Source organism: Hyla sarda, chromosome 7 (assembly GCF_029499605.1).
Source record: "Hyla sarda isolate aHylSar1 chromosome 7, aHylSar1.hap1, whole genome shotgun sequence".
NCBI lineage: Eukaryota > Metazoa > Chordata > Amphibia > Anura > Hylidae > Hyla > Hyla sarda.
Window position 1 is genome coordinate 35,875,423 of NC_079195.1, and position 13,863 is coordinate 35,889,285.

The following is a 13,863-nucleotide window of genomic DNA, read 5'->3' on the forward strand; positions in this document are numbered from 1 at the left end:
ATATTTTTTTTTATCTCCTTTTTATAGAAAAGACCACTAGGGGTCCTCATACCATCCAGAACATGCCCCCAGAGCACAGGGTGACACACTAAGCGAGCAACAGAAAAAAGTTATTTGTGACAGAAATATAGGTGCTAGACATATTAATATTATATGTACGCGATCAGGATTAGGTACTGAGTAACATATAAGGGATATGACAGGTAGTGATGAGCGGCATAGGCCATATTCGAATTCGCGATATTTTGCGAATATATGGACGAATATTCGCCATATATTCGCGAAATTCGCATATTTGTTATATTTGCATATTTATGCGCATATTCGCAAATATTGAGCCCTCCCTTCTTTAATGGTATAGGGAACTAATGGACTAGTGCAGTGGTCTCCAACCTGCGGACATCCAGATGTTGCAAAACTACAACTCTCAGCATGCCCGGACAGCCGTTGGCTGTCCGGGCATGCTGGAGTTGTAGTTTTGCAACATCTGGAGGTCCGCAGGTTGGAGACCACTGCACTAGTCCATTAGTTCCCTATACCATTAAAGAAGGGAGAGCTCAATATTCGCGAATATGGGCATAAGCGAAGAGCAGAGAGGCATGCAGTGATCACTGTGATGTGTACTGTGAACAAAAAAAAAAAAGCGAATATTCGTAATTGCGAATATATAGTGCTATATTCGCAATATTCGCGAATTAGCGAATATGCCATATTCGCGATTAAAATTCGAATTGCGAATATTCGCGAGCAACACTAATGGCAGGTAGTGTTAAGACAGGTAGTGTTTAAATTATACAGACAGCCCACTTATTTCAATGTTAACTCTGTAATGTTATATTTCTCCAGTGGTGGCGCTGCAGATTCCAGCTTATCAGTGGGATTCCAGAAGTAGAAGCATCTTATCTTTAGTGATGAGCGGCATTGCCCATATTCAAATTAGCGATATTTCGCAAATATATAGACGAATATTCGTCCTATAGTCGCGTACAGTGGTCCCTCAACATACGATGGTAATTCGTTCCAAACGACCCATCGTTTGTCGAATCCATCGTATGTTGAGGGATCCGTGCAATGTAAAGTATAGGAAGTTAAACTCACCTGTCCCCGCTGCTCCGGACCAGGTCCTCACCGCTCCCAATGCTGTCCCAGGGGCTCCCGATGCTGTCCCGCTGCTCCGGTGTCTTCTTCGGGATCCTCTGGCTTCTTCTGCAGGGTCCGGGCCTCGCTTTCTGGTGACGTTATTACGTTGGTGCCCCGGGATGGCGTGCATAGCGACGTAATAACGACGCCGGAAAGCGAGGACCGGACCCTGGAGAAGATACAGAAGATGCCGGAGGATCGCGAAGTGGACCCGGAGCAGCGGGGATAGGTAAGTGAACCTGTCCGGGATGCTTAAACTGCTATCCGACAGCAGCTTAAGCATTTTGCGCTGTCGGATAGCAGTAAATGCGATGGCTCCGACATACAAAAGCATCGTATGTCGATTTTATAATATGTTGGGGCCATCGCATGTCGGAGGGTCACTGTATTCGTTATATTCACATATTCGAGGAAGAAAACAGTGAGGGGGGTGGGCAACTTTACTATTGGTTGCTAGGGATGTTGTTGATAACCTCTGACAAGTGTATTTGCATCATTCTAATTGGCCCACAAGTGAAAAGAAGGAATATGCAAATATGCGCATATGCAAAAAAAAAGTGAATATTCGTAATTTCGAATATATAGCGAATATATTCGCAATATTCACGAATTTGCGATATTCGCGATAAAAATTCTAAATGCGAATATTCGCACCCAACACTACTTATCGTTAGGAGACCCCTCTAACAAAAAGGGGATTGTCCGAAGTAGACAACCCCCTAAACAGCCGAGAAAAAGTTACCGCAGGATTCCCCCTCCACAGCTCACATGCAAACACAGCTTCTGCAAAGCACAAATGCATGTCTGAGCACAAGACATCTTTTCCAGATGGTCTGGCAATGGAAACGCAGGAAATTTCAGCTATCTGAATGATCTAAACATAGGCAGCGCATAATGACTTGGACCGAGGTGAGGAATACCAATGCACTTGACTGCTAAATCTTAAAGGGGATCTCCGGTGAAAACCTTTTTTCTTTTAAATCAACTGGTGGCAGAAAGTTAAACATATTTATAAATTACTTCTACTAAAAAATCTTAATCCTTCCTGTACTTATTAGCTGCTGAATACTACAGAGGAAATTTTTTTCTTTTTGGAATGCTCTCTGATGACATCACGAGCACAGTTCTCTCTGCTGACGTTATTATAATAATAATAACGCTTTATTTATTGTTGTCCTTAGTGGGATTTGAACCCAAGTCCCCAGCACTGCAAGGCAGCAGTGCTAACCACTGAGGCACCATGCTGCCCTTAGCATACATCTGCTATGCACGGTTGCTAAAATGGACAGAGATGTCAGCAGAGAGCACTGTGCTCGTGATGTCATCAGTGTTCCAAAAAGAAAGGAATTTCCTCTGTAGCATTCAGCAGCTAATAAGTACTGGAAGGATTAAGATTTTTTAATAGAAGTAATTTACAAATATGTTTAACTTTCTGCCACCAGTTGATTTAAAAGAAATAAGGTTTTCACCGGAGTACCCCTTTAAGATAAGGATCCCAGAAGGCAGAAACAAACCCCCTTCTTACTTCTCGGAGATGCCTTGTATACACAACATTTGACAGCTTTCACACCTCGCAAACTCGGGAGAGGTTGTGGTTCCCATTAAACTTCCCAATAGTTTTCACGGAATTCATTGAGTGTTTTACGCTCGTCACTAAAAAGTCATTAAAAGCGATTCCAATGCGTACGGCTTCGGGGTATAACCTGAGACTTCTACGTAGAAGGGGGAAAACGTTAACACCACCAGTATACAATGGAGAAAATAATCAGATTTATATGGAAGGGGAAACATCAGGAAGTTTGACATTTCAGTATTTTTTCCCCCTCCTAGTTACTTTAATTGAGTTAAAGGTGAACGCATTAACCCCAAAAAAACGGAACTGTGGCTAGTGAGACGAGACTTACATACAGAGTGCTGACATTTAAAAAAAAAAAAATATATATATATATATATATATATATATATATACATATGTATAAATATATATATATATATATATATATATATATAAAGGGGATAAGTATTTACCTCATGGAGAGGCCACCATATGTATATATATATATATATATATATATATATATATATATATATATATATATATATATATATATACAGTGATCCCTCAACATACAATAGTTTCAACATGCAATGTTTTTTTCTGGAATATTGTAACTTGAAACCAGACTCAACATACAATGCTACAGACAGTCCAGATCTGTGAAACGTGTCACAACTGGAGGAACTGACCAATCAGAATGGACATTTTACTGGTAAATGACCTCTATTACTGAAGTGCATGCACTGACTGGCTGTCTGGTAGCGCCCCCTACAGTACAGGGAGGAACTACAAGTTCTGTACTACTCCTTACCTGTGCCAAGTTTAGTTGCTCCTTTGGACACCAAGTAAGGGCGGCTCCATTTGGGACACTGTGTGTACTGTATAGGACCCTGAAGAAGCTCCTGTCCTCTACATAAACTATTGTTTCCCAACCAGGGTGCCTCCAGCTGTTGCAAAACTACAACTCCCAGCATGCCCGGACAGCCAACGGCTGTCCGGGCATGCTGGGAATTGTAGTTTTGCAACAGCTGGAGGCACCCTGGTTGAGAAACACTAACATAGACAGTGATTTACAGCTCCCAGCAGCTCTTTATTACTTTTATATGTAAGGATTTGTTTTATCTGTATTAGTTATCTACTTATTTTTCCATAATCCACCCTTTTTCCTATTTTTGGATGACATTTTGGTGGCTTCAGAACCAATTACCAGGTTTCCATAGAGTTATGGTCTCAACATACAATGGTTTCAACCTACAATGGTTGTCCTGGAACCAATTAATATTGTAACTTGAGGGACCACTGTACACTGAATAAAACTCATCCAGCCAACAGAGCATATAGGGGGAGATTTATCAAAACCTGTGTAGAGGAAAAGTTGCCCAGTTGCCCATAGCAACCAATCAGATCGCTGCTTTCATTTTGCAGAGGCCTTGTTAAAAATCAAAGAAGCGAGCTGATTGGTTGCTATGGGCAACTGGGCAACTTTTCCTCCGGACAGGTTTTAATAAATCTCCCCCACAGTTCATCGAGTTCTTCTAAAATTTCTGTAATATGGCACCAATGGGATCTAAGAGCTTCTAAACCCCCCCAAAGCACAATCTATAACAGAACATAACATTTATAGCAGTGATCTTATCACCGTGGACCTCCAGTTGTTGCAGAACTACAACTCCCAGCATGCCCGGACAGCTGTTGATTTGACATACAGAAAAAAAAGAATAATTTAAAAATAATATTAATAATAATAGTATATATTTCTATAAGCTCTACTATAATCTATATGCCAGTGTTTTACAAACAGTGTATCTCAAGCTGTTGTAAAATTACAACTCCCAACATGCTCGGCACATTTCCGAGTGGTCCTAATGCCGGCATGTTCTATTGGCGCCCGTTGTCTGTCCATAGAGCAGTATTTAGCAACCAGGGTGCCTCCAGCTGTTGCAAAACTACAACTCCCAGCAGCCTTTGGCTGTCCAGGCATGCTGGAAGTTGTGGTTTTGCAACAGTTGGAGATTTAGCATAACCTGAGGAAAAGTTGCTGAGTTGCCCATAGCAACCAATCAGATTCCTTCTTTCATTTTTAAAGTGTGAAAAATGAAAGAAGCGATCTGATTGGTTGCTATGGGCAACTCCGCAATTTTTCCTCTGGGCAGGTTTGATGAATCTCCCCCTAACTGTTTGGAAAACACTGCTATATGGGGAGATTGTTGGAAAGAATCTCAATACATTTGGGCAGTCCAAATCTGCCACTACATATTTGCTGCAGATTTGAATGTCCCTATTGAAGTTAATTTAGAAAATCTGCCGCAAACTGTACACACCTTGCGCCAGATTTATCATTGTATTTAAAGGGGTACTCCACTGGAAAACTGGTGCCAGAAAGTTAAACAGATTTGTAAATGACTTCTATTTAAAAATCTTAATCCTTCCAGTACTTATCAGCTGCTGAATACTACAGAGGAAGTTCTTTTCTTTTTGAGTTTCCATTCTGTCTGACCACAGTGCTCTCTGCTGACATTTCTGTCCATTTTAGGAACTGTCCAGAGTACAAGCAAATCCCCATAGCAAACCTATCCTGCTCTGGACAGTTCCTGACATGGACAGAGGTGTCAGCAGAGAGCACTTGTGGTAAGACAGAAAGGAAGCTGAAAAAGAAAAGAACTTCCTCTGTAGTATTCAGCAGCTGATAAGTACTGGAAGGATTAAGAATTTTAAATAGAAGTAATTTACAACTCTGTTTAAATGGGCACTGTCACCAACCTTTTTCTTTTATATGTTGTAGTACTTATGCACTACAACATATCTCTAATATACTTTCATAATTAAAAAAAAAATGTAAATAGTTTCTTTTATATTTGAAAACCGGCCACTAGGGGGTCTCCCTCCTAGTTGCCGGCTGCAGCCCGCCGTGACGTCACGACTGAATTAGGACCGATGCCGGCCGGGCAATCGGTCCTAATTAAGTCAGCCAATCAGCCTGCGCTCGCTCCCTGCCTGTCAATTAGACAGGCGGGAGTGAGCGCTGAGAGCACAGAGGATGCGGCTCTCAGGCCTCGCATGCCGACCCTGCCTCCCGGCCTCAGGACTGCCCTGCACTTCGGTAAGTAATTTTCGGGGTGGGGGTAGAGTGGGTTGCGCGGCGGCGGCTGGGGGGGGGGGGTGGGATAGAGTGGGTTGCGGCCGTTGCAAAGATATATTGTTTTCAACACAGGATGTCTCCAGTTGTTTCACCACTACAACTTCCAGCATGCCCTGACAGCCAATAGATGTCAGGGCAAGCTGGGAGTTGTAGTGGGGAAACAGCTGGAGGCACCCTGTGTAGATGAACTAAGGGCGGAAGCGTGCCCCCCCAGCAGGCATCAGTGACATCGTGCCTGCTGGTGAAGTTTGCCTGGTAAGTGAGCACACTACCAGGCAGACAAAAAGCCATTTTTAATATAGTAAAAAAAATAATTTAAAGGCAGGGATGGGGTTAGGGATAGATGGGCAATAGGCAGGGACAGAAAAAAAAGGATGGTGGGAGCTACTCTTTAACTTTGTGGCATCAGTTGAATACAAAAAAATGTTTTTCCAGTGGAGTACCCCTTTAAGACACATTTCGCTTCTTACTAAACCAGTGGTTCCCAACCAGGGGGCCTCCAGCCGTCGCAAAACTACAACTCCCAGCATGCCCGGACAGCCGAAGGCTGTCCGGTCATGCTGGGAGTTGTAGTTTTGCAAATGCTGGAGGCACCCTGCTCGGGAAACACTACCCTACTGCCTTAAATCAGTATATTAAAAGAACTTTTCTACTTGTTTGTTTTTCTATGCCCATAGTAATTCTGTATTAGATCATCAGACTTTCCAAGTTTTAGAATACTGAATTAAAGAAATTTCACTACATTTCACTATATAGAATTAGGCAATAAAAAAATTAATTAATTAATTAAATAAAAAAATTAAAAAAAATTATAATAATTAAAATAAATATATATATATATATAATTATTATTATTTATTTATGTTTATTATTATTAGACTTTTTTTTTTTTTTGAGCAGCTTATCTAAGAAATGCCGCCATTTCTGACAATGTCCTTGACATATCTATATGCTTTAATGGGTCGATCTATGTTCAGTTTCTTCCTAAAGTTTCGGTCATTACAGTGGCGCAAAACTAACTAAAAATATTACTAACTAAAAAATGACTATAGCGCATTATTACGAGCCCATTATATCATTTTCTATAGCGTTTTATACTATGCGTACGCTTGCTTGAGCATAAGTTACAATATGGTCCATATACTTTAGGTAGCACAATGAATATCAGTATCAGTATTGAGTTTGTTACAATTCTGTATTGTTAAAACCAACATAAAACACTATTATGGTTTAAAACCAGAAAAAAAGAAAAACTAAAAAGAAAACTAAAGCCAATTTTATAAAATCATAATTTTCTGCCAAAAACTTTCAAGTAAGGTAGAAAGTGTCAGGAAGTATATAGGAAATATATATATATACAATGTTATTACTGGCATGAAAATGATCAACTATTGCAAAAAAAAAATATATATATATATATATATATAAAAATAAAATAAAAAAAATTGAACTCCTTATATTAGGTCGCAGTCTGCAGTAAAATGGCGAGGGCTGGCGTGCTGCGTAGCGTATTTTTTTCGGACGTATCAGCTTTTTCTGCTATAAAGGTTGATAGACCATTAGGCGAGCATTAAACAGCTTTCCTATTCCGTATCTAATAAACTATTCACAAGCACAGACTGCGCTGTTTCCACAACGAAGTCATGGCAGAAAAAAAAAAGAAAAAAAACGTGACGTATCGTTTTTTTTTCTTCCCCCCCCCCCCCGTCTTTATGTTACGACGTATAGAGCAGATAAGATGAGACAGAAGGAAAGGCAAGAAAGTGACTGTACTGTAAATCCTGATCATAATGCAAATTATCATAGCATGGGGTATACAGTATATAGGGGATACGTATAGATTTTTGGATGGATTTGCATAACACATGCATAGCATTGCAATATACAGCAGTTTACTAACCAGGGAGCCTCCAGCTGTTGCAAAACTACAACTCCCATCATGCCCGGACAGCCAAAGGCTGTCCGGGCATGCTGGGAGTTGTAGTTTTGCAACAGCTGGAGGCACTACGGTTGGGAAACACTGGGTTATGCTTATCTACAGCATCATTTTGTAGATTACCTATCCATCAGCTTTACCCAGTGTTTCCCAACCAGTTTGCCTCCAGCTGTTGCAAAACTACAACTCCCAGCATGCCCAGACAGCCTTTGGTTGTCCGGGCATGCTGGGAGTTGTAATTTTGCAACAGCTGGAGGCACTCCGGTTGGGAAACACTGGGTTATGCTTATCTACAGCATCATTCTGTAGATTACCTATTCATCAGCTTTACCGAGTGTTTCCCAACCAGCTGTTGCAAAACTACAACTCCCAGCATGCCCAGACAGCCTTTGGATGTCCGGGCATGCTTGGGAGTTTTAGTTTTGCAACAGCTGGAGGAACCCTGGTTGGCTAAAATAAAAATAAAAACACTGGGTTAAAACCAAATGCTGTCCGGACATGCTGGGTGTTGTAGTTTTGCAACAGCTGGAGGCACCCTAGAAACACTGATCTATAATATATATATATATATATATATATATATATATATATATATATATATATATAACATAACTACAGTATCAATGTTATATAATATAGTAGATGTAACATAACTACTGTATCAAAGTTATATACTATAGTATATATATATATATATATATATATATATATATATATAGCATAACTACAGTACCAATGTAATATAATTAACTATATGTACCATAAGTAAAGTATCAATGTAATATAATATACTCTATATATATATATATATATATATATATATATATATATATATATATAACATAACTACAGTATCAATATTATATTATATAGTGTATGTATATATATATATATATATATATATATATATATATATATATATAAAACATAACTCCAGTATCAATGTTATATTATATATATTGTTATAACTACTATTGTTATAACTATTGTTATAACTACAGTATTAATGTTCTCTAACATACAATGCAGCTGCACATATATAGCAGTGATCCCCAACCTGTCTCTATTCAGTTGTTGGAAAACTACAACTCCCAGCATGCCCTGGGCTGGAGACACACAGGTTGTGAAGCTTTGCCCTACAGAATCTGGTAAAGTTAAATGACTTCACCCATTTCATTGCAATTTTTCACTGTATCACATGTAACAACTAATGCAGAAGTAACACAATGATAGGTGAAGAGTCACAGGCAGCAGAACTGAGATTGTTATTCATATTCATTGACATTATGCTCATCTACAGCTGTTGCAAAACTACAACTCCCAGCATGCCCGGACAGCCAAAGGCTGTCCGGGCATGCTGGGGGTTGTAGTTTTGCAACAGCTGGAGGTGCCCAGGTTGGGAAACACTGGCTTAACCCCCTTACAAACTATGACAGACCAGACTAGAGTATATAGTATTTAACTTAAATATTAGCACAAAACTCATATGGAAATTGTAAGCAGCCAAATGACACAAAATGATGGAATAATAAATAAGTTGGGGTCTTATATACAGTCTGTATATATAGCAGTCGTCTACTTAACTGTGGACCTCCAGATGTTGCAAAACTACAACGCCATTGGCTGCCTAGGCATGCTGGGAGTTATAGATTTGCAACATCTGGGGGGTCCACAGTTTGGAGACCTGGGGTATGTAGCTTCTAGGGCAGTGTTTCCCAATCAGGATGCCTCCAGCTGTTGCGAAACTACAACTCCCAGCATGCCTGGAGTAGGGTATATAGCTTTGAGGTCAGTGTCTCCTAACCAGGGTGCCTTCAGCTGTTGCAAGACTACAACTCCCAGCATGCCCAGAGTAGGGTATATAGCTTCTAGGTCACTGTCTCCTAACCAGGGTGCCTTCAGCTGTTGCAAGACTACAACTCCCAGCATGCCCGGACTAGGTGATATAGATTCTAAGGCAGTGTTTCCCAACCAGGGTGCCTCCAGCTGTTGCCAAACTTCAACTCCCAGCATGCTGGTAGTTGTAGTTTTGCATCAGCTGGAGGCCCCCTGGTTGGGAAACACTGTTCTAGAGCGACATAGTAAGTTTTAGTGTATATCTATTTCTAGGGTATATAAGAGTGACAATTTAAGGAGCAAAGAGGTACAGAGGGTTCCCCAATCAAGGTACCTCCAGCTGTTGCAAAACTACAACTCCCAGCATACCTGGACTAGGGTATATAGCTTCTAGAGCAGAGTTTCCCAACCAGGATGCCTCCAGCTGTTGCGAAACTACAACTCCCAGCATGCCCGGAGAAGGGTGTAAAGCTTCTAGGTCACTGTCTCCTAACCAGGGTGCCTTCAGCTGTTGCAAGATTACAACTCCCAACATGCCCGGACTAGGTTATATAGATTCTAGGGCAGTGTTTCCCAACCAGGGTGCCTCCAGCTGTTGCCAAACTTCAACTCCCAGCATGCTGGGAGTTGTAGTTTTGCATCAGCTGGAGGCCACCTGGTTGGAAAACACTGTTCTAGAGCAATATAGTAAGTATTAGTGTATATCTATTTCTAGGGTATAAAAGAGTGACATTTTAAGGAGCAAAGAGGCACAGAGGGTTTCCCAATCAAGGTACCTCCAGCTGTTGCAAAACTACAACTCCTAGCATACCTGGACTAGGGTATATAGCATCTACAGCAGAGTTTCCCCAATCAGGGTGCCTCCAGTTGTTGTGAAACGAAACTGCCCGCATGCCTAAACAGTGTTTTGCTGTCCAGTCATGCTGGGAGTTGTTGTTTCGCAACAGCTGGAGGCCCATTGGTTGGGAAACACTGTTTTAGAGCAATATAGTAACAATATCAGTGCATATTCATTTCTTAAGTGTATAAGAGGAACAATTTATGGAGCAAATAGGCACAGGGGGACTTGGGTCAAAAGTAGAGACACTTGGGATACACAGTATGAAATGACAAATACAAAAAAATAAATAAATGAATTAATAAATAAAACCTAAGAGACATCAGCTCCTACTTACAGCCTTTCTGTGTTCCTTGGGATATTTTTAGGGACCATTTTAAGTCCCAAACCATGACAATCCACTGTAGTTCCGCTACAGGAGCACAAGGCTGGGCATCCATTGGCACACACTTGGCAGATGCTGCTCCATGCCAGGATCCACACTCCGGCTCTGAGCCACCATGAGAAGGTAGAAGAAGAAGAAGAATATCCCCTTACAGCCATGCTTTACCAGATGGAAAGGTCTCCAGCCTTTAAGACTGCTGCTCAGAAGCCCTTTAAATAATCATCAGAGTCCTGAGCAGGATCCAGGTAGCTTCCCAAAAAAAATAAAAAAATAAATAAAAATCCTTGGCAAATCCCAGCTTGGAAGAAAAATTCCAAAAAATTCTGAAAAAAAATAAAATAGGAAAAAAATAAATAAAATGAAATTAAAAAAAATTAAAAAATTAAAATAATAATCGTAGTGTTGTAAAGATGCAAGAACAGAGCAAATCCTGATAGGAGAACGCTGCGCTCACAATGCAGTCAGCACCTTCTCAATTCATTGGAGCCGCTGCCTGGGTCTCTCTTTGCAGGAAGTCTGTGCTCTTGTGTGTCTGGCAGTTCCCTGTGCACAGTATGCGTTATCTGCCCTGGGCTCTCTCTCTCTTCTGTGTGTCTGAGGCTTGGTACCAGTATAAATAAGAGGGAGAGAAAAGCGCACACACACACAGAGGCACATAACAGCAGTCATCCATCAATTGAGAGACACACAAATATCACGCCTGACTCCTCCCTGCTCCCTCCTCCGTCTAGTGTGCTGGGCTTTACCCCCTACAGAACAGCAAGGGGAGAGGGAGGGGGGCTCATTGACTAAACTCAGGGACTACAATGGGCTTGCAGACAGGCACACACATACAACTGGGAAGAACACTTAAAAAAGGGAAGACAAATGGCAAACAGTGGTGCCCCCCAATACCCCAGAGCTCTCACATAGAGAAGTAAGGAGGGGGGAGGATACACTGGAAACTTTTGCTGGGAACTTTTTTTTTGAAGCCCAAAGAGATTTACGTATAACAAAGGAATGTCCAGCGCCAAGTGCGGTAAAACAACAGGTATTTTATTGTAGGATCAGCGGATACAAACTTGCATCAGGCAGAAGCCGATGCGTTTCGGACCGTTACAGGTCCTTAGTCATGGCATGACTTGCCATGACTAAGGACCTGTAACGGTCCAAAACGCGTCGGCTCCTGCCTGATGCAAGTTTGTATCCGTATTTTATTGTAGGATCAGCGGATACAAACTTGCATCAGGCAGAAGCCAATGCGTTTCGGACCGTTACAGGTCCTTAGTCATGGCATGACTTGCCATGACTAAGGACCTGTAACGGTCCAAAACGCATCGGCTCCTGCCTGATGCAAGTTTGTATCCGTATTTTATTGTAGGATCAGCGGATACAAATTTGCATCAAGCAGGAGCTGATGCATTTTGGACAGTTACAAGTCCTTAGTCATGGCATGACTTGCCATGACTAAGGACCTGTAACGGTCCGAAACGCGACGGCTCCTGCCTGATGCAAGTTTGTATCCGTATTTTATTGTAGGATCAGTCGATACAAACTTGCATCAGGCAGGAGCCGATGCGTTTCGGACCTGTAACGGTCCGAAACGCGTTGGCTCCTGCCTGAGGCATGTTTGTATCCATATTTTTATTGTAGGATCAGCGGATACAAACTTACATCAGGCAGGGGCCGATGCGCTTCGAACCGTTACAGGTCCTTAGTCATGGCATAACTTGCCATGACTAAGGACCTGTAACGGTCCCAAACGCGGCGGATCCTGCCTGAGGCAAGTTTGTATCTGTATTTTATTGTAGGATCAGCAGATACAAACTTGCATTAGGCAGGAGCCGATGTGTTTCTGACCATTACAGGTCCTTAGTCATGGCATGACTTGCCATGACTAAGGACCTGTAACGGTCCAAAACGCGTCAGCTCCTGCCTGACACAAGTTTGGATACGTATTTTATTGTAGGATGAGCGGATACAAACTTGCATCAGGCAGGAGCCTATGCATTTTGGACCGTTACAGGTCCTTAGTCATGGCATGACTTGCCATGACTAAGGACCTGTAACAGTCCGAAATGCGTCGGCTCCTGCCTGATGAAAGTTTGTATCTGTATTTTATTGTAGGATCAGCGGATACAAACTTGTATCAAGCAGGAGGTGACGCGTTTCGGACCATTACAGGTCCTTAGTCATGGCAAGTCATGCCATGACTAAGGACCTGTAACGGTCCGAAACGCATCGGCTCCTGCCTGATACAAGTTTGTATCCGCTGATCCTACAATAAAATACCTGTCGTTTTACCGCACATGGCACTGGACATTCCTTTGTTACACCGTTGATCCGGTCCGGGGACGCTGCCAGCTAGCCTGTGCGCTGGTGCTGGGAACACGAGGGAGAGAGCTGTCCACACACAGTGTTGCTTCCCAGTAAGAGATTTACAGCAGTGGTCTCCAACCTGCGGACCTCCAGATGTTGCAAAACTACAACTCCCAGCATGCCAGGACAGCCGTTGGTTGTCCGGTCATGCTGGGAGTTGTAGTTTTGCAACATCTGGAGGTCCGGAGGTTGGAGACCACTGATTTACAGGATCGGTATGGATTTCTTTTTAGTCTAAGGGTGCGTTCACACGATGGTGTTTTCTTTCAAATTCGCAGCCGCAAACACGGCAGCGCAGTCTCCGCTATTGAAAATTCCTCAAAACCTACTGACTTTAAAGGAGTACTCCCTTGGAAAACATTTTTTTTTTTTTTTTTTTATCAACTGGTGCCAGAAAGTTAAACAGATTAGCAAATTACTTATTTCCAAATCTTAATCCTTCCAGTACTTATCAGATGCTGTATGCTCCAGAGGAAGTTGTGTAGTTCTTTCAAGTCTGACGACAGTGCCCTCTGCTGCCACCTCTGTCGTGTCAGGAACTGTCCGGAGCAGGAGCAAATCCCCATAGAAAACCTCTTCTGTTCAGGACAGTTCCTGACATGGACAGAGGTGTCAGCAGAGAGCAGTGTGGTCAGACTGGAAGGAACTACACAACTTCCTCTGGGGCATACCA

General features: G+C 42.0%; 1 protein-coding gene across 1 annotated transcript in view; it reads right to left on the reverse strand.

Annotated features, from left to right (window-relative positions):
• The window catches only part of SLIT1 (slit guidance ligand 1), a 390,223-nt gene extending 378,719 nt beyond the window's left edge, over window positions 1-11,504 (reverse strand). The window contains exon 1 of the mRNA XM_056532480.1: window positions 10,785-11,504. Coding sequence (XP_056388455.1) covers window positions 10,785-10,990 — 206 coding nt within the window. The 5' untranslated portion in view covers window positions 10,991-11,504. The remainder of the gene's footprint in view (window positions 1-10,784) is intronic.
• Window positions 11,505-13,863: the final 2,359 nt, after the last annotated feature.